This window comes from Topomyia yanbarensis, chromosome 3 (genome assembly GCF_030247195.1).
Source record: "Topomyia yanbarensis strain Yona2022 chromosome 3, ASM3024719v1, whole genome shotgun sequence".
Taxonomy (NCBI): domain Eukaryota; kingdom Metazoa; phylum Arthropoda; class Insecta; order Diptera; family Culicidae; genus Topomyia; species Topomyia yanbarensis.
Genome location: NC_080672.1, coordinates 199,567,495 through 199,594,028, shown reverse-complemented (window position 1 = coordinate 199,594,028; position 26,534 = coordinate 199,567,495). Strand labels below are relative to the sequence as shown.

At 44.7% G+C, this 26,534-nt stretch overlaps 1 protein-coding gene across 3 annotated transcripts in view; it reads left to right on the top strand.

Moving 5' to 3' along the window:
- Positions 1 to 1,824: 1,824 nt before the first annotated feature.
- The window catches only part of LOC131690892 (aryl hydrocarbon receptor), a 1,300,655-nt gene continuing 1,275,945 nt past the window's right edge, over positions 1,825 to 26,534 (top strand). For 2 of the 3 annotated variants that reach the window (XM_058976963.1, XM_058976964.1), the window contains exon 1: positions 1,826 to 2,396. In XM_058976963.1, coding sequence (XP_058832946.1) covers positions 2,341 to 2,396 — 56 coding nt within the window. In that variant the 5' untranslated portion in view covers positions 1,826 to 2,340. Of the gene's footprint in view, positions 2,397 to 26,534 lie in introns of all 3 variants that reach the window. The other variant, XM_058976967.1, reaches the window with a different exon arrangement.

Below are 26,534 nucleotides of genomic sequence, written 5' to 3'. Positions count from 1 at the left end.
AAAATATGAATTTAATCGTTGACGTAATTGTAACCATGATACAATTTAACAAACCGTAATTCACGAAACGAGGAAACATAAACAAGTTCCGTTTAATTTTACATGAAACACATGCTTTAAATGCGCACCTAAAATTACACTTATCACCATTCAGAACAAACGCTATATGTAAAGTAAAATTACGTGATTTACGAAATTCAACGTCATGTACAATTAGAATCAAACGTAAAACTAAGTCATTTTTGATGCTCGTATATGTCAGGGGCAGGAAACGTAAATTTACACGATTGTTTCTAGGTGTGTATAAAAATAATATCGAGCCTCAAAGATGGGTCGGGGCGGGTATAGCATGGTTGGTAAATCGATTACCTTGTACGCAGCTCACCTTGGTTCGAGTCCTAACTCCGCACATAGGGCTAGAGATTTTTCTAACCAGAAGAAGAGGCGAATGGCTAAAGTTAAAACCTCCGTAATTGAAACAATAAAAGGCTTAGATGTAAAAGTTCAAAATCCACTAGGCCGCAAGCTGCATTCATTAGTTATAATTTTCTCTTGCCAGATTGCATCTGTGGCCCAGTATGCCTTGGGCTAACTAGAAAAGATAGGAGCTTTGAAATTCGAAAGGTGGAGATAATTGCTCTTATAATGTATATGGCATTTCCTGAAAAAAAAAAAATTATAAATATGCAGTCACACATTTTGAAAAAATATGTTTAATCTCCGATCACTTGCCATGAGTTACAAATATTTTTCATAATTCGAGGCATGCTTATATACAAAAGTATTAAAAGAAGAAACTTTTCTTATATCAAAAGATTTTGAAAAATTTCGTATTTGTTCGCAAATGTTTTCGTCAAAATAGAATTTCATGATGCGAATTTAGTTTTGAAATTTCGTTTCATTTCGTATCGTTAAGAGAATACGAAAGAGTTATTCGTTTCATTTCGTACCGCGTTGACCAGAATCGCGTTTCGTCTACCTTAGTTAGTACACTTGCCATGTCGATTCACCATCAAAATTAATCCGTGATACGCAATGTAACAGGAACTTTGAATTTCTCATCCCAATGAATGCCTAAACAAAATTTTGTTTCTTTCGTGAATGATATACGTTCGCGATATGTTTATTGAAATATTTTAATACTATTATAGACATATGCATTTTCACATTGTTCATAAATATCCATTTATTCAATTACTGCTGCAGTAAACACTTCATTGTTAATAGTTATTATTTGATTGTTCAAATTGTACCAAAGCAAGAAAAAAACATAAAATTCCTAAATATACGTTACTAATCTAGATGCCGTCGAATTTATGCTCGTCCCAGTTAGGTCCACAGTATCTACAGCCGATTCGTCATTTCGAGGCGTGTTCTGATCTTATAATGATTATAATTGTGTTTGTCATTTTTACATAAGAAAATAGAGTCAATCATTCGGCGTTATGCCCAATCACAGATAATGCGGATGTGATGTGAAACGAACACAGAAAGACGGGTAGCAGTATGTTGTATTTTACTCATTTGAAGCTGCGGAGAGTTCATTCATATTTTTGAACGTGTGGTCTTATAACTAACAGCATTTTACTACAAGCAACGCCCACTTTTCCTCTCCTTTACCGATCAATATGTTCTTCTCTTTTTGTACTGCAGCACTTTCTCTTTCTGTATCCGTTGCCGTGCTCTTTCTCTCCTGCCTCTCGGCCTGATTTCACACTATTTTAGCGTTAATCACGATATATGATGTTGTCCTTTTCTGATTTTCCTCTGCAACTGTTTCTTACATTTGCCACATATCATATCACTAGTGGTCAGTTCGTCTCATTCACCCTTCATCAGTAGGAATTTTAGCGGCAGCTGAACTGGCTGCAGTGTTGATTGTTGCATATCTTCACAAGGTGCACGCAATATTTATTGATCTAACCAGTGGAGTATATTGTATCGATTAGTGAATAAATAAGCTGAGCTTTACGGGGAATGCCATCGCATATTTACAATGCGCGAATGAAATTTAGTGAATTGAAGGTAAATGTAGATTCCCCAAACCGTTTAAATTAACCTTCTTGGTTACATTGGATAAAATAGATCGACGGTTACCACTGTCGTTTTCTAATGTATGCATATACTACCCTAGAAGGAATTGGTTACTAAGTGAAAATGCATGTTGTAGTAGTGTAGCAAATCAAACAGTGCAATGTTTGAATTGTCTGAATTGTTAATCTATGTAGTGCATTTATTTAGTGCATAGTGTCGATTGCATTAATTGGATATCTGGCTAGCTCTGGCAAAGGAATTACCTACCGTAACAACGCCCATTCTACAAAACACATCTCACTAAATATGAGTCAGCTTGGAACTGTCTATGCTACTAAACGGCGAAGACGCAATGGAAAAAGGTTGGTACGAAATTTGAAACGTTCATCATACCTAGTGTTATATTTAAGCGAGATATCAAATATGTAGGAATCGATCATTTTGAGCGATCAGCAAAGGTCTAATTCTAAGCTATAATACTACATTCTGTTGCGGAATTAGACCTTCTGTTTCGGTCACCGTGATTGTGTTAGTAGATTGGGTTGTATTGAAATAATCACGGCGCTCTCTGTACGTTGAAATGTGCAACTCAAATTTTCCAGGCAAGAGATGACACATATCACGTTCTAAAATTCTTCTAGACACAGTTTTCAGTTAAACTTAATCGTTTTTCGCAAAAAAAATATCTCGTAGAAATCGCCTTCTGTTTCAACACCATGTGCTGTTGACGCCCTACAAAAGTGGATACCATTGCAATGATAATCTGATGTGTACAGTTCCTTATAGCGGTGAAAATGCAATAAGGTTACTTAGAAGCCTAGACTGAGTCTATTGATGTCCAATCAAAAATTCTTTGAATATACTGTCCACCAGCGACAATTACAAAACTCCCGGTTTCGGGCATATTCTAGAACCAAAGTCACATTCTTCGGTAATGACTTAGCTAAATTTCACAAATCAAACCTTAACATGGAAGATGGGTGTGCATCTCCCATCAAGCCTCCCTTCCTCCCCTTAGACCCCCCTCTCCAAGACACTTTCTCGCCAAAAGCAAAATATAGTGGGGCGTGGGGTTCCGACATCCTCCCCCTCATACTAAGAAATGAACCCCCTCCCTCCCTCACTGACACCTTGGATGCCAAACTAGTTTAACATGCAGACAACATTGAACTCATGCTGATTAAGCTAATTAATTTTTTTTGTTTGAGGTGTCTAGGTCTACATGCTGCTCACTGGGTTCGTGGCAGCCCTGCGCTTGTATATGCTTGACAAGTGTATTAGGAATGTAATAGACATTTTCACGATTATATGGAACATAACCAGCCATTGAATCTTATTTTGGGAACATGCAAATATTATGTATTAACAATGCAGTCTACTGCTGTAAATCCCACACGAGTCATGAAGGACATAAATGTAACTCTATCTGTGGACGAGAAAGGGTTTTAATCTCAATATTCAACCATTCTGCGATTAGCGTGCGCCGTAAAATGAAACGTTCCACACTATTTTTACAGTAAACGACAAGTTACGATGCGTAGCCTTGAGCAATGTTTCAATATCCTATCGCTCGTCGGCATCTATTTTCACGTGACTAGTTGTTTTTTTGTTTACTGGGTCAAACACGTCCATGAAGTAGAAGAGAATGGCTGGCAAAATTTTCATTTCCTAATGTGTTAGTATTTTGACTGAAACATTAAATATGCTGGCGGGCCCAGTTGGTATTAGTTGGAACTCAATGTTTACCGTGCAAAATATGCCGGGAGCTTATCGGTGTAATTTGTTTTTGCATCATTTGCATTTTAGGGTCTTTGCTGTAAACTAGCACAATCCTCTACAACAACGTTAGAAAATTTATTCCAAATATTCGTAAGCAGATCATCGGATTTCCAGCTACTTACATTTTACTAGCAGAAACATTTTCGACAGCGAAATATTGTTTTTGTTTCCTTATTCGTGTTCGTACATATTTTACTCTCAAAGAACTGGTCAGATTACGTAATTAACGTTATATCATGCATGTATTAGAATACAATAATTTAAACGATGTCTTGTTGCTTTCCCCTACTGGAAAGATAATAAATTCAAAAGATTTATTTCAAAATTGAGAAATGTTGCCACTTTTACTATAATGTATTGTAATGTACTGTACCTGTAATGACATACGGCAAAATTTTTAGTATACTGGATCCTAGTATCTAGGATTCGTAATTTTGCAATATTTGATAAAGTGAGAAAGGTACAACTGCGCTACTGGATGGATTAAAACAGATTTGAAAATTTGTTTTGGCGATACAGAGAGTGTTAGAATATCTAATACATTTTCATATAATAATCTAACAATTGAACAATAATTACTTAAGTTTTCATTGCAAAAAACTGAAAGTTGGGCCAATGGCAGTGAATCTTACTTCGAAAAAAAGTTTGATGTGCGGTGTAATTTTCTTTCACAAAATTACTGGCCCAACCGGTGGGAATTCCTTTTTGTCGATTTTGGAGTTGTTCGTAGCACTTTGAAGTCAAAAATACGATTTTTGGAAATAAAAACGAGTTTAATCCACGTAACAGTGTGATGAGACATTTCTTACAACTCTTATCACTCTTTTATATTATACCGATTGAAAATATTTAGAACTTTATGTTTCGCGATGTTTTTGATAGCACATGCAGAGAACTTAGAACTAAAGTTGTAGCTCTTGATATCACGTTACCCCTGAAGTGCATGCGGGCATAGTTCAAGCTTTACTTCAATATCGATTTTTTAAAAGTAACTTCCCAGTAGTATCTTTGATTTGAATTATTATCCTAATGCCAAAGAACAAATAAAAAACTCTCGAAATCCGTTAAATAAAATCATCATCACTGGAATTTTGGTTTCCACGAAACATTTCGATAACCTTCCGTCACTTGTGTTACTACATTGGGTGCACGCTGCTCTGAAAATCTAACGAAATCGTCTTAGGGCATCAGCGGATCTCATTCCGAGCCATTTGCGCGATTTTCGGCGAGTTGGATCTGTAAAGAATTCTAAAAACTGACTTCTATTCCATAATTTTCAGTTCAGCAATTCGAGAAATCGTGCTCACCGCAAGTCATGAAAAATAAACTGCGTTGTGGAGCGACGGTCACTACTCCGTTTACTAAAGCTATTAATAATTCTCAAATACTTTTTAAATTTTACACCCTTATTAGGGAAAGTTGTTTCAAAACTTTTGTAATAGTTTGTAGGAAAAAAGCTGAAAAGTTCTGTATTTTCTCAATCCGCAACATATAAGCCCTTAAGTATACACCCAAAACAATTGCCCAATGCAAAAAAAGCATTACATCCTTTCGAACATATTTTGAATTCGAATCATGCCTTGTTCGCATTATAGACCAAATTTACCTACCTTACCAACACAACTCAATCTGCTATGAAATAAGTTGGTTGAAAATACACGCTACAATATAGTCTGTTCGCATGTAGAAGTATTAGTTGGTTTTGCTTGCTGAGTCTTTGCCCCGAAAAGTGGTGTATTCTATACATGGACACCTCTTTAGTATTTGAACGAACTCCTGTCTTCTAACACAGTGATGTTTCGTCTGCAAACAGCTCATTTCAACCAAACTAAACGCGTGTGTAGTTTACCTATTCACGATTACACAATAGTTTTTTTCGCGCAGCGAATGCTCTGTGCAGTAAAATTATCGCTCTTTCAATCCATGCTTCAGAGAAAAGCGGAAGCAAATGATTTGTACTCAGGCTGATTTTTGATGATCGTTGACCAGGGCGATGCTTTGAACTGAATCCGCATGCTCGAGATGAACTGCAAACAATTGAAATGAGCATAACTGCCCCTTCTGAATAAAAATTAAAAACCAATCACTGCCCTTGTAGTTTATGTTGCCTTACACTTAAACGCTTTTGACGTAAAATATTGATACGATATCACCTGACTTTTAAAAATACTGTCGCAGTAGGTAATCGCAGAAATGATTAGTGAACTGCTTTTATCGAACAAAAGTTCAATTAACTTGTTGGACCAATGATCCCATATGGGTAACTTTCTCCTGCCTATAGTGCGCTTAATTATTCATAAATCATTAATAAAATGCATGAGACTGTCTAGCGGCTAGAACTCCCATACCGCTGGCATATTGAGGATTGAGAGTACGCCGAAAGTTTATCATAATATCATCCCAGAAACATCACCCGTACCCCATCAATTCGATGATTACCGTGTGCTACTCTCTGCAAGATGCAACAAGCTATCGATGGAAAGCATTATTGATCGATGTTTTCGCTTAAAAACAGATCGATGACTTTCTCTTAAAAACAGACGTTGAGAGCTTTCTCATTTGTTTTATTGGCATTAGTATTAGTAATAATGAAGCAAATCAAAATCCTTTGTTCAATCACTAGCTATTGTGAGTCCAACGGTATTCGGGATATGTTGCTCACTATGAAGTCACTTTTAAAATAAAAGACGATATCGAAATAATCGCGTTGAAGTAGCATATTATCAGAAGCTGCATTTTCAGTTCTAGTTCTTAGCTAGCCATGAAAATTTGGATAAATGCTGTTAAACTTATATACTTCAAATATACGTAATATTTTGTTCGATTTTTGGCCCGGCGCAACAGATTCTAGCCTCTTAACGGTAATTCCATTTTGCCTTTCTCATATAAAGAAAGGCTATGCAATCACTGTAAAAATCGTCTGTTTAACCGAGGCCCGGAGGGCCGAGTGTCATACACCATTCGATTCAGTTCGTCGAGATCGGCAATTGTCTGTGTGTGTATGTATGTGTGTGTGTGTATGTGTGTGTCATTTAAACTCACATAATTTTCTCAGAGATGGCTGAACCGATTTTCGCAAACTTAGTTTCATCTGAAAGGTATAACGCTCTCATAAACTGCTATTGAATTTTTAGTTGATCCGACTTCCGGTTCCGGAGTTACGGGTTGAAGAGTGCGGTCACGCAGCAAATTCCCATATAAACTGGTACCAGCATGATGTTCAAATGATGTAAAACATATTAAAATTGATGTAACATTACTCTAGTTTGCGGGTCTGGATCACTAATGATCAATTAAAGCAGCTTTGATCACATTGGCCACCTATGACGGTTCATGACGCCCCCGGGAAACCCGCCAACTATCTCACCCATTACCCAACGAATTCTCTACCTATTTTTACAAACGTGATTTCAAATGAAAGATATAGTAATGCCATTGACTGCTGCTGAATTTCATTCGGTTCTGACTCTTGCTTCTGGAGTTACAGGGGTGTCAGTAAGGATACACTGGAATTTCCCATATAAATCGGTACAATCGTAATACCTCAGAGGCTAAAATGGTCACCAAATTGCTTCTATTCGCAGATCTAGATCACTGTTTGCCAATTAAACATTCTTTGAATATATTGTCCACTATCGACGATTCCGGAAGTCCGGAATTCCGGGCATATTCCACAATTAAAGTCACATCGGTTCTTCGGTGATGACTCAACCGATTTTCTCAAACAAAGTCTCAAATGGAAGGCAAAATATGCAGTTGAGTATTGCGTCGACACCCCTTCCCCCGCTTTGCCCTTACACCTCCCTCCTTCATCACTCCCCTCCCCTTGGACCACCCTCACGCCCACATTTCCGTCATCCACCCCGTATACCGAAATAAGATGAAGGATTTCTGACGCATCCTCCATTCCCACTCTACTAACCTCCCATTCCCTCCACTTTCAAACCCATTCCACCAACATTTCAAAATATAATCACATGAAGATAACATTGAACTCATGCGTATTAAGCCGGGTTTGGGCTGCCATTACCCGACCCGATAAAAACCACTGCTCTTGCCCAGAACCTGATTCCTCCCCGGCACTACCTTACGGCATTACTTCGGGGAGGAAGCACACACTCTAATTCAACTACTTACTAGTTCGTTTCTTCCGCAGGGTTACAGCCCCACTCCTCTACACACCACCAATTCTCTACCATCCACACAGACTGACAAGTTCTGCATGGCAGTCGGAAAGCTGGCTGTGAGTCGAGCTTTGGAACTCCTCCCCTACGAGTACAGTCTGGGCGGCAAACTTCAGACTGTCTAATTCACCGAGCCCTTCGGTTCCCTTGTGCCAGTTAGCACCGCAACTCCCTTCTCGCACCATTCAGCGCCGTTTACTCATTGAGCACCAGACTTGTTCGCGAACTACTCGATCTAGTCCCCGACGATGGACCTAGCCTACTCCGACGGAGAATTCCCCGGCGAGAGAAGTTCTCCCGAAACCGAGCCAACCAACCAGATGTCGAGGTCAGTTCGGCGATTCCGGTGGAGCAGGGCGTCCGGTTCGCTGATGCCCCGACGACCTGCGACTGGTGGTATTTCGTCGCGGTCTACTCAGTCTAGTCCCCGGCGGTGGATCTAGCTTAAGCCGACGGAGAGTTCCCCGACGAAGGAAGCTCTCCCGATATCGATTCTTCTTTTGTTTTAGCACCACAATTTCTTGACCCTTTGGCTTTCTCTCGTTCCGTTTCGCTCTACTTTCCCGATGAGCCATTCAGCTCCCGCCCTCACTTGTTCGCGAACTACTCAGTCTAGTCCCCAACAATGGATCTAGCCTATTCTCCTGCAACCGAGCGGTAGATTTGTCCTGATTCCGATGTTCGTTTTTGTGAGCCATTTAGCTCTCCGCGTCGTCCCGATCTACTCGATCTAGTCCCCGGCGGTGTATCTAACCTACTCAACAAGCCATACAGTAGGTGCTGAGGTCTATCCGGCGATTCCGGTTGAGGCGTAGCTTCCGGTTCACCAGCGCCCCAACGACCCACTGCTAGCTCTGCGACGCGGTCTACTCGGTCTAATCACCGGCGGTCGATCTAGCCTACTCACGAGTTACCCGGTAGGATGTCGAGGTCGGTTCAGCGATTCCGGTGAAGCTTGACGTCCGGTTCCCAGGCGCCCCGACGACCCAACTCAGTGCTACTTCACGTACTACTCAACTGGTCCCCGGCGGTGGACCTAGTCTACACAGTTGGAGAGTTCCCCGGCGGCGGAATTTCTCTCGAGACCTCATTTGCGGCTTTTTGCTGGTCTCTTCGCCACTTCCTCTGCAGCTCGGAGAGTATGCTCGAGACCACTCTGTTGACAGCGTCCCAGGTATGTTCGTCACGGCACATCTCTTCGACGATATTGTCCACTGTCATACCAGGTATGCCCCTACGAACTTCTTCGAATCTAGGGCATTCGAAGACCAGGTGTTCCGGTGTCTCCTGCACAGTCGCACACTCCGGGCAAAGGGGTGACGAAGCATGTCCAAACCGATGCAAGTCGGAAGCATCCGTGTCCGGACAAAAACTGCGTCAAATGGAAGTTCACCTCTCCATGCTTCCTATGTACCCAGGCCGATACATTTGGGATGAGTCGGTGGGTCCACCTTCCTTTCTCCGCGTTGTCCTACTCCTGTTGCCATTTAGCCAACGAGTCCGCTCGAACCAGTCTCCTAGCGTTACGTGCATTTCTCCGCTGATAGCACTCCACGTCCTCCGCCAGGGTAATGCAAATGGGGATCATCCCGGCGATAACGCATAGTGCCTCCGACGATATTGTTCTGTAGGCACTCGCGACTTGTACGGCCATCAGTCGGAATGTCCTGTTTAGCTTTTCTCGGTTCCGCTTGGTTTTTAGCGCAGCACTCCAGGCAGGAACTCCATATCGGAGTATCGATGACGAAACAGTAGATAGCAGACGTCTCGTGCTGCTTCTCGGACCGCCGACGTTTGGCATGATTCTCGCTATTGCGTTCGTTGCCTTTGCCGACTTTTCACAGGCGTAATCAACGTGGTTGTTGAAGCTCAACCGGTCGTCAATTATAACTCCCAATTGCTTCAATGCACGTTTCGATGCAATCACGTGCCCTCCGACGTCGATCTGCATCCGTTGAACCGATCTGCAGTTGCTGACCAACAACACCTCCGTCTTGTGGTGAGCTATTTGCAGCTTTACCCCGTTCATCCAGCTCTCGATCGCGTCTATTGTCTCCATCACCGACACCTCCACTTCTTCGATTGTCTCACCCATCACCATTAGCGACACGTCGTCCGCGAATCCTACGATTTTCACTTTCCTAGGCAGCTGCAGCGTTAAGCCCTCATCGTACATCCCGTTCCAAAGGGCTGGACCGAGAATGGAGCCATGAGGAACGTCCGCTGTGACACGCAGTGACTTCTGTCCTTCGTCTCGTACAGCAGCACTCTGCTCTGAAAGTAGCTCTTCAGGATCTGGCATAGATAGTCGGGAACCCTCATTCTATGCAGCGCTGCAGCGATGGCTCCCCAGCTGGCACTGTTGATCGCGTTCTTCACATCTATCGTGACCACAGCGCAGTATCGATCTCCTCTTCGCTTCTGTTTAGATGACTTCTCAGCACTCTCGAGCACTATCCGAATTGCATCCACTGTCGATGCTCCTTTGCGGAAACCGAACTGCATCTTGGACAGTCCGCGCTCACCTTCCGTGAATTTCGTCAACCTGTTAAGAATGATTCTTTCCAGGAGTTTTCCGAGTGTATCCAGCATGCATATGGGCCTGTACGAGGTCGGGTCGCCAGGTGGCTTCCCTTGCTTCGGCAGCAACACCAGCTTCTGGACCTTCCACATTTCGGGGAAGTTGCCTTCATTTAGGCACTTCTGCATCACTCGACGATTATCTTCAGCTTGCTCGGACACATTTCGACTGGCGTTGTCGGACCCTTCATTTTCGCCATCACGACTCACTATGCGTATACGTTTCACATACTCTCCAATTCATGTTCGCCGTCAATGAGGGACTACAGAATGTGACGTCGATGGTAGACTCCCTCCCGTCTCTCCGAAATGTGCTTCAGAGCCTTCATTGCACAATCGTACGTCTAGCTTCGCTAGAGCTTCCTGTAGGATACACCCTCTTGTGTTGGTTACTCTACTGCCCCATTCCACAGCCCAGGCGTTGAAGTCACCACCAATGACTACCGGCTTCCGATCGATCAACTGCTCGGTTAACTGCTCCAGCATTAGGCTGAACTGCTCTACTGTCCACCTTGGGGGAGCGTAGCAGCTACATACGAAGATGCCGTTGATTTTGGCTATCACGAAACTCTCGTATGAACGTTCTACCACTTCTTGGATGAGGAATCTTCCCATTACTTGTATCACAGCGGTTCCTGATCTATCCGCCACCCAGTTACCGTTATTAGGGGGGACTTGATAAGGCTCTGCGATCAAAGCGACATCGCACATAGTTTCTGTCGTAGACTACCACAACAGTTGCTGTGCGGTATCACAGTGATTCAGGTTTATCTGGGTCACCTCAATCACCGTTGGCCTGCAGTCGCCTTCTTGTAGGCTGGACATTTAAAGCCACCCGTCTGATGGTCGTTTCCTTCCGCTGGGGTGCGAAGCAAGCATTTCGGCCTCGGCGTGCAGTGTTTCGCAAGATGGCCCGTCTCTCCGCATTTCCAGCACATCCCGGATCTGTCCGGGCCTTAGCAAGCCCCTGCTAAATGTCCAAAGCCTAAATATTTGAAGCATTTCTCCGCTTGTTTATTTACTCGTTGGGCGGCTCTCAGTAGGCATCTCGACCATCCAACTGTAACTTTACCTACCTCCAGCGCCTTGTCTGCAGCGGTTACCGGTAAACGAATCATCGCTGTCTGCGTTCCTCCGTATCCTTTCCTTAACCGGATCGTCATGTGCACCTCGCCCAGCTTGCACTGCTGCTTCATAGCACCTCTCAGCTCGTCTTCAGTCGTTATTTCGTCGAGGTCCTTGCACACAATTACCATCTCCGGGCTTAAGGCTTTAACTTCTGCCTTTCCACCCATTGATTTAGTTATAGTCTCCTGCAAGGCAGAGCTACTAGTCGTAGTATTCTTCTTTAGCTCGAGGAGCATCTCATTTTTTTTGGGTACGCCTGACTCTTAACACGTTTTTCCCCAAATCTTTCAGCTCCGGGTCCTCTCTGACCTTTTTGAGCAGTGCTGCGTACGTAGTCTCGTCATTTGCTTTGACGAGCACGGCTTCTCCCTTAGGCGCCTTCTGACCAGCCGAGGGTTCTGATTTCCTCTTCTGCTCCCCTTTTCGCTCCTCTTTCCTTTTTGCTGTTTCCCGCGTTTCTCCTTCCGACCTACAACGGTACTCCAGCTTTTACCCTGCAAGGTGGCGTCCTTTCCTTCGGCAGCAACAGCGTCCTCGAGCGTCTGCTTCTTTGACCCGCCTGGTCTTTCGTCTCCTGGCGAGGATCTTGTCCTCTTTGGAGTTATGGGAACTGGCGTGTTCTTCACTCCAATCTGCCTCTCCTTGCCCTGTTTCGGAGGGGCTAGGAGTATAGTGGCCTTAGCCGACGCCGATGCTCGCTCAGCTGAATCTGCCCTCTGCGTTGCCGTATCGTACTATTTCACGGCAGACAGTAGCGCCTTCCGTATTTTGATGACCATCTCCTTAATGTCTTTGTGGACATTGTTTCTCGTGTCCACGAACTTGTGGAGCTCCTCCACCAAGTGCCTCGCTACCACTACCTTTGGCGTTTGTGGGGTGCAGCTCATTCCGCTCTGCTCCGGCTGTTTTTGTTGCTGCTGTTGCTGTTGCTTCGGCTTCCAATCCTCCTGCTCTTGCTGGATGACTTCAGCTACTATTGGTGGTGGTGACCTCACCAACCCACCTCTGGCAAACGGATTCACCGTGCCTGCTCCATTTATATCGGTTGCTTGTTTTTTCTCCATTTTATTGGGTCCCAACTCCGGCCGCTATCTGCACTCGCTGCACATAGTCGCCTCTCGCGATCCCATGATTATTTATGCTGCCAAAAAGCAGCAGTGAGGTCATGCAAGGGTTGACACTATCCTTCATGGGGAGTAGTGTTCAGAGCCGGATCGGCGTAAATCGGGAATGCTTCAACCGAACCTTGTATCACCAACCAAATGATGGCGAGTTTCAAACGTACCCGGAGACCTGCCAGGGTTTTGTTGGGACGGAGGCAGCCATGCTGTTAGCCCACTCGCCATTTCAAGTCGGTGTCATCCTTCCTTACTCAGGGAGTAGAACAGCACGCCTGTCAGCCCAAAGTCGCCATCCTATTCGTCATCCGTGTCCTGTCCGTTGACGTTCGCCATGGCCAATACACCATAATCAGGATATTACTGGCGTCGATCCTGATGTGCCGGTTGGCACTCCGGTTGGGCTAGAGTGCTTTTATTGCCTAGATCTTAGATTATTGGAATCTTAGGATCTTAGCAGAAGCGGCACAGACTCGCTTCGTCGGAGCTGCTTTCGGAGTTATGGTTTTTTTAGAGGTTTAGAAGAGCCAAATCTTAGCCCCACCATATCCTAGCAAAGCTCCCCAACTCACAGTAGGACCGTTGGGGGGGGGGGGGGGGGTTCGTTAGGCCCCTAGACTCCTGTCCTTCCTGTGCCCCCTTGTATGTATGTATGTATGTATGTATGTATGTATGTATGTATGTATGTATGTATGTATGTATGTATGTATGTATGTAAGTATGTATGTATGTATGTATGTATGTATGTATGTATGTATGTATGTATGTATGTATGTATGTATGTATGTATGTATGTATGTATGTATGTATGTATGTATGTATGTATGTATGTATGTATGTATGTATGTATGTATGTATGTATGTATGTATGTATGTATGTATGTATGTATGTATGTATGTATGTATGTATGTATGTATGTTTTTTTTTTTTTTTTTTTTTTTTTGAGAGCAGTAAAAAAATTTTCAGAAAAACCCTGAGTGAGGAAAAATGTACAAAAACCCCATTGTCAGGGAACGGGTTTGGGCTGCCATCACCCGACCCGATAAAAACCACTGCTCTTGCCCAGAACCTGATTCCTCCCCGGCACTACCTTACGGCATTACTTCGGGGAGGGGTTTTTATGTGCATAGCACGCACTCTAATTCAACTACTTACTAGTTCGTTTCTTCCGTAGGGTGACAGCCCCACTCCTCTACACACCACCAATTCTCTACCATCCACACAGACTGGCAAGCTCTGCATGGCAGTCGGAAGGCTGGCTGTGAGTCGAGGCTTAGTGCTCCTCCCCTACGAGTACAGTCTGAGCGGCAAACTTCTGACTGTCTATTTCACCGAGCCCTGCGGCTCGCTTGTGCCGGTTAGCACGGCAACTCCCTGCTCGCACCATTCAACGCCGTTTACTCTTTGAGCACCAGACTTGTTCGCGAACTACTCGGTCTAGTCCCCGACGATGGACCTAGCCTACTCCGACGGAGAATTCCCCGGCGAGAGAAGTTCTCCCGAAACCGAGCCAACCAACCAGATGTCGAGGTCAGTTCGGCGATTCCGGTGGAGCAGAGCGTCCGGTTCGCTGATGCCCCGACGACCTGCGACTGGTGGTATTTCGTCGCGGTCTACTCAGTCTAGTCCCCGGCGGTGGATCTAGCTTACGCCGACGGAGAGTTCCCCGGCGAAGGAGGCTCCCCCGGTACCGATTCTTCTTTTGCTTTAGCACCACAATTTCATGAGCTCTTTGGCTTCCTCTCGTTCCGTTTCGCCCGATCTACTCGATCTAGTCCCCGGCGGTGGATCTAGCCTACTCAACGGGCCATACAGTAGGTGCTGAGGTCTATCCGGCGATTCCGGTTGGAGCGTAACTTCCGGTTCACCGGCGCCCCAACGACTCACTGCTAGCTCTGCGACGCGGTCTACTCGGTCCAATCCCCGGCGGTGGATATAGCCTACTCACGAGCTACCCGGAAGGATGTCGAGGTCGGTTCAGCGATTCCGGTGAAGCTTGACGTCCGGTTCTCAGGCGCCCCGACGACCCAACTCGGTGCTACATCACGCACTACTCAACTGGTCCCCGGCGGTGGACCTAGTCTACACAGTTGGAGAGTTCCCCGGCGGCGGAATTTCTCTCGAAACCCGATTTGCGGTTTCTTGTTGGTCTCTACGCCACTTCCTCTGCAACTCGGAGAGTATGCTCGAGACCACTCTGTTGACAGCGTCCCAGGTATGTTCGTCACGGCACATCTCTTCGACGATATTGTCCGCTGTCATACCAGGTATACCCCTACGAACTTCTTCGAATCTAGGGCATTCGAAGACCACGTGTTCCGGTGTCTCCTGCACGGTCGCACAACCCGGGCAAAGGGGTGACGAAGCATGTCCAAACCGATGCAAGTACTTCCGGAAGCATCCGTGCCCGGACAAAAACTGTGTCAAATGGAAGTTCACCTCTCCATGCTTCCTATGTACCCAGGCCGATACATTTGGGATGAGTCGGTGGGTCCACCTTCCTTTCTCCGCGTTGTCCCACTCCTGTTGCCATTTAGCCAACGAGTCCGCTCGAACCTGTCTCCTAGCGTTACGTGCATTTCTCCGCTGATAGCATTCCACGTCCTCCGCCAGGGTAATGCAGATGGGGATCATCCCGGCGATAACGCATACTGCCTCCGACGATATTGTTCTGTAGGCACTCGCGACTCGTACGGCCATCAGTCGGAATGTCCTGTTTAGCTTTTCACGGTTCCGCTTGGTTTTCAGCGCAGCACTCCAGGCAGGAACCCCATATCGGAGTATCGATGACGAAACAGTAGATAGCAGACATCTCGTGCTGCTTCTCGGACCGCCGACGTTTGGCATGATCCTCGCTATTGCGTTCGTTGCCTTCGCCGACTTTTCACAGGCGTAATCAACGTGGTTGTTGAAGCTCAACCGGTCGTCGATTATAACTCCCAATTGCTTCAATGCACGTTTCGATGCAATCACGTGCCCTCCGACGTCGATCTGCATCCGTTGGACCGATCTGCAGTTACTGACCAACAACACCTCCGTCTTGTGGTGAGCTATTTGCAGCTTGACCCCGTTCATCCAGCTCTCGATCGCGTCTATTGTCTCCGTCACCGACACCTCCACTTCTTCAAGTGTCTCACCCATCACCGTTAGTGACACGTCGTCCGCGAAACCTACGATTTTCACTTTCCTAGGCAGCTGCAGCGTTAACACCCCATCGTACATCCCGTTCCAAAGGGTTGGACCGAGAATGGATCCCTGAGGAACGCCCGCTGTGACACGCAATGACTTCTGTCCTTCGCTCGTCTCGTACAGTAGCACTCTGCTCTCAAAGTAGCTCTTCAGGATCTGGCACAGATAGTCGGGAACCCTCGTTCTATGCAGCGCTGCAGCGATGGCTTCCCAGCTGGCACTGTTGAACGCGTTCTTCACATCTATCGTGACCACAGCGCAGTATCGATCTCCTCTTCGCTTCTGTTTAGATGACTTCTCAGCACTCTCGAGCACTATCCGAATTGCATCCACTGTCGATGCTCCTTTGCGGAAACCAAACTGCATCTTGGACAGTCCGCGCTCACCTTCCGTGAATTTCGTCAACCTGTTAAGAATGATCCTTTCCAGGAGTTTTCCGAGTGTATCCAGCAGGCATATGGGTCTGTACGAGGTCGGGTCGCCAGGTGGCTTCCCTGGCTTCGGCAGCAACACCAGCTTCTGGACCTTCCACATTTCGGGGAAGTTGCCTTCATTTAGGCACTTCTGCATCACTATCCTTAACATGTCCGGATATGCAAGGATCGCAGCTTTCAGTACCACGTTTGGTATTCCATCCGGACCAGGGGTTTTCTTTGGTTTTAGGCGCTTCGATGCTTCTGCTAGCTCGTCGTTAGTCACTTGCCGATCCATGTTTGTTCCTTCTTCCTCGCCGTGCGGTGACGGTGGCCATATAGTTGGATCGTGCTTCGGGAAAAGACCCTCGACGATTATCTTCAGCTTGCTCGGACACATTTCGGCTGGCGTCGTCGGACCCTTCATTTTCGCCATCACGACTCGGTATGCGTCACCCCAGGGATTGGCGTCTACTTCTCGGCATAGCACCTTGTGGCACTCTGACTTGCTAAGTCTGATCTCCCGTTTTAGAGCGGCCCTAGCTTCCCGAAACGATGCCTTATGCTCTTCTCTATCTGGTTCCGACCTTGCTCTTTGGGCCCGCCTTCTGGCTCTGAGACAAGCAGCGCGTAACGTACTAAGCATCTCATTCCACCAGTAAGCTGGACGCCGTTTGTTGCGTGGTTCCAGTTTTCGCGGCATTGTGGCGTCACAAGCCGCCACAATCCTTCTTGTTAGGTCAGCTGCATCCACGTTCTCGATCCCGCCGTTCGGCCGAAGTGCCTCAACAAAGAGGTCTTTGTTGAAGGCTTTCGTCTTCCACTTTCGTTCGCCGGTCACCCTTCTCTGTACTGCCGCGGGGTTCCGTTGGCCGATACGGTAGCGAATCTCCTTGTGGTCACTATGCGTATACGTTTCGCATACTCTCCAATCCATGTTCGCCGTCAATGAGGGACTACAGAATGTGACGTCTATGATGGACTCCCTCCCGTCTCTCCAAAATGTACTAACAGAGCCTTCATTGCACAATCGTACGTCTAACTTCGCTAGAGCTTCCTGCAGGATACACCCTCTTGTGTTGGTTACTCTACTGCCCCATTCCACAGCCCAGGCGTTGAAGTCACCACCAATGACTACCGGCTTCCGATCGATCAACTGCTCGGTTAACTGCTCCAGCATTAGGCTGAACTGCTCTACTGTCCACCTTGGGGGAGCGTAACAGCTACATACGAAGATGCCGTTGATTTTGGCTATCACGAAACCCACATAGGAACGTTCTACCACTTCTTGGATAGGGAATCTTCCCATTACTTGTATCGCTGCGGTTCCTGATCTATCCGCCACCCAGTTACCGTTATTAGGGGGGACTTGATAAGGCTCTGCGATCAAAGCGACATCGCACATAGTTTCTGTCGTAGACTGCCACAACAGTTGCTGTGCGGTATCACAGTGATTCAGGTTTATCTGGGTCATCTCCATCACCGTTGGCCTGCAGTCGCCTTCTTGTACGCTGGGCATTTAAAGCCACCCGTCTGATGGTCGTTTCCTTCCGCTGGGGTGCAAAGCAAGCACTTCGGCCTCTGCGTGCAGTCTCTCGCAAGATGGCCCGTCTCTCCGCATTTCCAGCACATCCCGGATCTGTCCGGGCCTTAGCAAGCCCCTGCTAAATGTCCAAAGCCTAAACATTTGAAGCATTTCTCTGCTTGTTTGTTTACTCGTGGGGCGGCTCTCAGTAGGCATCTCGACCATCCAACTGTAACCTTACCTACCTCCAGTGCCTTGTCTGCAGCGGTTACCGGTAAACGTATCATCGCTATCTGCGTTCCTCCGTATCCCTTCCTTAACCGGATCGTCATGTGCACCTCGCCCAGTTTGCACTGCTGCTTCATAGCACCTCTCAGCTCGTCTTCCGTCGTTATTTCGTCGAGGTCTTTGCACACGATTACCATCTCCGGGCTTAAGGCTTTAACTTCTGCCTTTCCACCCATTGATTTAGTTATAGTCTCCTGCAAGGCAGAGCTACTAGTCGTAGTATTCTTTTTAAGCTCGAGGAGCATCTCATTTTTTTGGGTACGCCTGACTCTTAACACGTTTTCCCCCAAATCTTTCAGCTCCGGGTCCTCTCTGACCTTTTTGAGCAGTGCTGCGTACGTAGTCTCGTCATTTGCTTTGACGAGCACGGCTTCTCCCTTAGGCGCCTTCTGACGAGCCGAGGGTTCTGATTTCCTCTTCTGCTCCCCTTTTCGCTCCTCCTTCTTTTTTTGCTGTTTCCCGCGTTTCTCCTTTCGACCTACAACGGTGCTCCAGCTTTCACCCTGTAAGGTGGCGTCTTTTTCTTCGGCAGCAACAGCATCCTCGAGCGTCTGCCTCTTTGACCCGCCTGGTCTTTCTTCTCCTGGTGAGGATCTTGTCCTCTTTGGAGTTATGGGAACTGGCGTGTTCTCCACTCCAATCTGCCTCTCCTTACCCTGTTTCGGAGGGGCTAGGAGGACAGTGGCCTTAGCCGACGCGGATGCTCGCTCAGCTGAATCTGCCCTCTGCGTTGCCGTATCGTACTCTTTCACGGCAGACAGTAGCGCCTTCCGGATTTTGATGACCATCTCCTTAATGTCTTTGTGGACATTGTTTCTCATGTCCACGAACTTGTGGAGCTCCTCCACCAAGTGCCTCGCTACCACTACCTTTGGCGTTTGTGGAGTGTAGCTCCTTCCGCTCTGCTCCGGCTGTTTTTGTTGCTGCTGTTGCTGTTGCTTCGGCTTCCCCTCCTCCTGCTCTTGCTGGGTGGCTTCAGCTACTATTGGTGGTGGTGACCTCACCAACCCACCTCTGGCAAACGGATTTGCCGTGCCTGCTCCATTTATATCGGTTGCTTGTTGTTTCTCCATTTTATTTTATTGGGTCCCAACTCCGGGCCGCTATCTCCACTCGCTGCACATAGTCGCCTCTCGCGATCCCATGATTATCTATGCTGCCGAAAAGCAGCAGTGAGGTCATGCAAGGGTTGACACCATCTCTCATGGGGAGTAGTGTTCAGAGCCGGATCGGCGTAAATCGGGAATGCTTCAACCGAACCTAGTACCACCAACCAAATGATGGCGAGTTTCGAACGTACCCGGAGACCTGCCAGGGTTTTGTTGGAACGGAGGCAGCCATGCTGTTAGCCCACTCGCCATTTCAAGTCGGTGTCATCCTTCCTTACTCAGGGAGTAGAACAGCACGCCTGTCAGCCCTAAGTCGCCATCCTTTTCGTCATCCGTGTCCTGTCCGTTGCCGTTCGCCATGGCCAGTATACCATAATCAAGATGTATGTATGTATGTATGTATGTATGTATGTATGTATGTATGTATGTATGTATGTATGTATGTATGTATGTATGTATGTATGTATGTATGTATGTATGTATGTATGTATGTATGTATGTATGTATGTATGTATGTATATATGTATGTATGTATGTATGTATGTATGTATGTATGTATGTATGTATGTATGTATGTATGTATGTATGTATGTATGTATGTATATATGTATGTATGTATGTATGTATTTATGTGTGTGTATGTGCGGATTTGTTAACAAAATATCCACATCGGTTTCTCGGAGATGGCTGAACCGATTTTTACAAATTAAGATTCAAATGAAATGTATAATATTCCCATAGGTTGCTATTGAATTTCTTTTTCAACCGACATCTTGTTCCAGATTACCAGTTGAAGAGTATGGTCACAAAACAAAATTTGTTGATTTGTCCACATCGGTTTCTCGGAATTTTCTGAACCGATTTTGACAAACTTGATTTTAAATGAAAGGTCCATTAGCTGATGTTTAATTTTGTGTGGATCCGAATTCTGGTTCCTGAATTACAGGGTGATACGTACGATCACGCAGCAATCCCGATTCTAACGAATTCTGCGATGAATGTAAAAAGGCGAAATATTTTCCAAAATGTAATCACAACTGTTGAATTTGTAGATCTAGCTCACCAACAGTCATTCAAAGTCTCTTTGGCCACACTGACCACCATCGACGGATCCGGAAGCATCCAAATTCAGAATAACGGTTATATTGGTTTTTCGAAAATGACTAGACCGATTTGATCAACTTAGTCTCAAATGAAAGGTGTTGCGTCCCCGGAAACCGATATTAAATTCCATCTCCAGCCGACTTCCGGCTCCGGAGTTACGGCGATCACATAGAAAACTCCGATTCAAACCGGTACCGCGATGAATGCAAAAAGGTGCTCTTATATATACTTACCAAGTGTAATAAGAATGAAAGACATTTCCATAATGTTATATTGTACGAACCAGCTATTAAATCATAGTTTAGAGAAATGAGAAAGACACAATTGCACCTCTAGGTGGATTAAAACAGGTTTTTTATAAACAATGCATTGAATCAAGCACTTAAACATTCTATTCACAAATCATTACAGTACAGACCCGTTTTTATCAGCTCCTTGGTGAATTTTAGGCCGATAAAACGGATACATTGACAAAATTGGGACTTATATTTTTCTTTCATTTTATTAAACGATACTCTTAAAATATTCTTTTTAGTCCCGAGATATAGCCTCATAACTTTTTCTGATTATTTAGTTTAAATTTCTCTTAATGGGGTATGACAACGCAAAATTAAAAAAAAAGTAAAATTCTTATATTTGCATATTTCGGATCTCTAAGATAAGAAAAATATGCTCAAGAAAGGATTTATTCGAAATCAACTTAGTGCGTCTGCTACCATCAAACTACCAAATATCATTTTTCATATAAGGCTGCCAAAATCGGGTCAAAAAGCTAGACAAAATCGGGGGCTGATAAAATCGGATGCTAGGGTAGACAAAATTGGGGGCTGATTAAATCGTATGGTGATAAAATCGGGTCTTCGCTGTAGTATTAAGTCGATTGTCTGTTTTAAAGGGCCTTTTTTCGCTTTACCTTTGATTTGATTTGACTTACGCAGTTTCTCGTAATGATGTTTTCCCATACTGATTTGATAGATATATTATCCCAAAAGGGAGTTCCAAGAGCTATAAGAAATGTCTCATCACACTGTTAGATGGATTTTTCCAATAAGGAGTGATACTACCAGTGAGTTGTATAACATTTACAATTCATTATATTTGTTTATTATATGATGTAATGTATGATCAAATTGAAACCAGTTCGTAACAATCAAATTAAAACCATGTTATGTTATCGAATAAATATGGCGTGATTGATGGGTTCAGTTATTTTGGTTTTTTCTGTTATTGGTGATAGTCGGTAATAATTTGTTTCTCTCAGTACCATTCTTAGGGCTATCTTCGTTGAACTCTTCACATGAAACCAGTGGCGTAGTAGCGGGGGGGGGGGGGGGGGGGGGGGTTTGGGGACGAACCCCCCCCCCCCCCCCCCCCCCCGAAATATTTTGGAGAAATTTGAAAAAAATTGAATATGTTAAACAAAAATATGACTAATATTTTAAATGAAATTCTCAAAGTTTCATTTGCAAAAGTTATCTTGTGAAAATATTTCCCTTGTAGTGAAAATTGGCTACAGACTCGACACCTACCTGTCGGCACGTTGTGGCGGCTAGCTTAACCGCCGAGGACTATAACGAGCAGATCGCGGCGAAGCGAGGAGCTAGGAGCTTAATGGTTCACGAAACGGATATCGGTACCGAGAGAAATTTCGCCACATTTTGTAGTCTTTGACTGACGGCGAACATGGACTGGAGAGTGTGAGAGAAGTATCCCCTGCTGCAGCACGAAGAAGGACGGGCGGCAAGCTAAAATGGAAGACGAAAGCCTTTAACGAAAACCTCTTTGTTGAGTAACTTCGGCGAACAACGGAATCAAGTACGGCTGATGGCTAACAAGAAGGATTGTGACGGCTTGTGACGTTACAATGTCATGAAAACTAGGGCCATGCAGTAGACGGCGTTCAGTTTACTGGTTAAATCAGTACGCTACACGCTGCTTGTCTTAGAGCCAGAAGGTGGGCGCAGAGCGCAAGATCGGAGAGTGAGAGAAGAGCGCAAGCGACGTATCTAGAAGGTAGGGACTTTTTAAAACGGGAGATCAAGCTTAGCAAGCCAATTGCCATAAGTAGCTGTGCTGAGAAATAAACGCCAATTCCTGGGGGACGCGTACTGATTCGTCATGACGAAGACGATGGTCCGTCGACACCAGCTGAAATATGCCCAAGTAAGCTAAAGATAATCGTTGAGGGTCTCTTCCCGAATCACGATTCAACTACCTGGTCACCGACACCGTACGGCGAAGAACACAGTCGAGTGGCAAGTGACTAACGACGAGCTCAAAGATGCGTCGATGTGACTAAAATCAAAGCAAACCCTCGGTCCGGATGGAATACCAACCGTGGCGCTGAAAGCTGCGATCCTGGCGTATCCGAGCATGTTCAGGATACTACTGCTGAAGTCTTTAAACGATGGTAATCCCCGAAATGAGGAAGGTGCAGAAACTGATGTTGCTGCCAAAGTCAGGGAAGTCACCGAGCCATCCAGCCTCGAATAGACCAATACTGCAGCGTGACATAAAAGAATGAGCCAGATCATGAAGAGCTACTTCCAGAGTAGAGCACTGATGTACCAGACGAACAAATGAGCAGAAAACAATGCGAGTCGCAGCGGGCGTTACTCAGGGCTCCATTCTCTGTCCAACACTTTGGAATGGGATGTACGATGCACTGATAATATAAATTTGTGAATAAAATGAATCATGCAATGCACGAATTTATTCGTCGTTTTCTGCAACGAAGTATTTTCGTGCATTTTAAATAGTATGTTTCGTTCATTTCATGAACAAGAATGGTGAACGAAAGCTTTCGTAAATTTTACACATTTAATGTACACTGCACGAATGTTATCGTTGATAACGACATTATTTTTCGTGAATGAAATGAAATGTTTTGTTTATTTTTATAAACGTTTGTGTATATTACGAACGATTTCTTTGGTCGCACGAAATCTTTTCGTTTATCTTAGAAAAGGTTTCGTATTTATTAGCCTCTTATTGTTTTCAGTCGATCTTTTGGGATCGATGTTCTTTTTATTTAAAAAAATCGATGTGGCCAAATCGATTTTATTGTGATACGAAGAAATAGCCGCTTGATTGATGAACGAAAGTTTTCGTAATTTTTACTTATTTAGTTTACATTGCCCGAAAGTTATCGACATTATTTTTCGTGAAAGAAACGAAACGATCTTTTAGGATCGATGTTTGACAGCACCGATATTGCTCCGGCAGAGAAAAACTCAAAATTATTCATACAAAATCAACGAGCAGTTCGCGACGGCTCAACTAATTCTGTACTGCTCCAGATTCTGAATCAACTGGAAGCGAAAGAGCTTCAGGAAATCTTTCTGCAACCGGCGGACACGGGTACGACTACTAAATAGTCAGACAACAACAATTATCTGACGAATAGCAACAATGGCTCCATATTGCTCTTTTGACGTGGACGGTTTGACGAATGGTGCTCGTAAATATTATAAAGATATTCGTATATAACAGCGAACGACTCGTTTGCTGAATGAAGCTGTTTCGTAATAAGCTAACGCAAGTCATTTCGTGGTTTTTACGAAAAACTCGTAATAAAAAATAAGTATTTCGATAGAACTACGAACGATTCATCATATGTACGAAAAATTCGTATATTTTATGAATGTTGTTTGTACGAAATTAATTCCTAGCGATTTGCGAATACATTCTATCAGTGTGGGGTCTTAAGACTGCGGTTCCCCAGGAAAGTGAAAATCGTTGGTTTCGTGGACGATGTGTCTCCAAACGGTGAGACACTTGAAGAAATAGAGGTGTCGGTGACGGAGACAATAGATGCGATCGAGAGCTGGATGAACGGGTCAAGCTGCAAATAGCTCACTACAAGACGGATTTGTTGTTGCACAGCAACTGCAAAGCGGTTCAGCGGATACAGATCACCATCGAAGGGCTTGTGAATGCATCGAAGCGTGCACTGAAGCAATTGGGGAGTGATAATCGACGACTGATTGAGCTTTAACAACGACGTTGATTACACATGCGAAATGTCGGGTCTTTATCTAGTGTTTTGTCATCGATACTGGAGTGCGGCGCTGAAAACCAAGTGAAACCGCGAAAAGCTGAACAGGACGCTTCGACTGCTGGTCGTACGAGTTGCGATTACGTACCGGAGGCAGTATGCCTTGACGCCGAGATGATCCCTATCTGCATTACCCTGATGGAGGATATCGAGTGCTACAATCAATGAAACGTCAGAAACGCGAGGAAGATGATGAGAATCGATTCGATGGTGACGTTGCAGCAGGAATGGGATAATACGGAGAAAGGAAAGTGGACCTACTGGCTCATCCAAACCTGTCGACGTGGGTCAATAGAAAGCACGGAGAGATGACCTTCCACCTGAAACAGCTCCTACCGAGCCACGGCTGCTTAAGGAGTATCTTCATCGGTGTGGGTACGCAACGTCAAGACTGTGCCTGGAGCGTCTTTGAATGTCCGAGGTTTGAAGTCTTTGAATGTCCAAGGAGAGTCTTTGAATGTCCGATGTTTGAAGTGACGTGCAGGGAGCTACTTAAAACGGAAGGACCGGACATCAACCCGGATAATGTAGCCTACAGAATGACAAGCGACGTAGAGACGTGGAACGCAGTAAACAGAGATATGATGTTAGATCAGTGATTCCCAACCTGGGGTCCGCGGGCCCCTAGGGGACCGCGAAGTCATTGCTGGGAGTCCGCAAAGAAAAATATATTTTCCGTGTGCATATTGAAATTTCAAATCTTGTTTCCTAACAAATTGAAAATAACATAGGGTAAGGTGGGGCAAATCCGACCTAGTAAATGGTTTTGGCTGTAAAATGCTCATTTTACATCGGACCATCGGACGTTTTATATACCAAATTGAAGGTTAGACTGCTGTGCAACTTTCTGTATATAGCATTTTATTTGGATCTTCGGAATATCTTGAGATACAAGCGTTTTACAAAAATGTTCATTTTTGCTGTTTTCAAAAATGGTGGGGTAAACCCGACCCCCTATGTTTTTGGTTGATTTAGTGCAGATATTACTCAAATTTTATGGTTTTTCAATGATAAATCAATGAATGTTTTGTTATTGAATTATAACTTGAAGAAAATGGAGTTCAATATCAATCTTGGAATGCTAAAATCACGAGCAGTAGCGCGTAATGATATTCCCATTTGCATCGGAGCAATTGCTTGACGAATACTATAATTATCACGTTTTTGTGTCTTTCGTTTGTAATTATGAACCATTTTGCATAAAAATAATAAATAATAGCAATAAAAATATATTTCAATTTGATAAAAAAAAATTTCTTAGCAAAAAAGCGGTCGGATTCACCCCAATATTTAGAGGTCGGATTTGCCCCACCGATGCAATTAAAAAATATATGAAAAAGGTTGAACTAAATTCATCTATGGACTTTGTAGGACTTAAATAAAAGAATTTAAATCCCCTTACATTTATTATGCAATCACTTTAACAATCAGAAATATCCTGTAGCCAATGATGCACAAAAGTCAAATCAAAAGTTGTAAAAACACACTTTTTGTCGTTTGAGCATCTCAATGTAGACTAATGAAATGCTGTCATACCACCATTATGATTATTTTCGATGCTCTACACGACAACATTGATATTAGTTCGCGTAGTGCTTCTGATTTTCGATAACAGAAGGGGATCGGGTTTACCCAACGGTCGGATTTGCCCCACCTTACCCTATTCATAGCATATAAAATTTATGTTTATCTGTGGGGGTCCGCAGCAACCCAGTGTGATATCTAAGGGGTCCGTGGTACGAAAAAGGTTGAGAACCGTTGATATAGATCATGACCGTCTTACAGCGGAATGGAATCGGTCTCGATCGCTCACGAAAACGCAAGTGGCTGCGAGACCAATTGAAGGTGGAAAGGGATGATCCGTCGGGAAAATGCCCACGAAGAGTAGTGGGTGATCCTACTGTGGAAGTCGAGGTTTGTACGTATAAGTTTGCTGAGTTAAAAGGTTGTTTGGAACAGGAGGATTTAGAGGAAAAGAAGGTTTGTTTTACTAGAATGGTACATGTCGGTATGCGTTTAGTCACT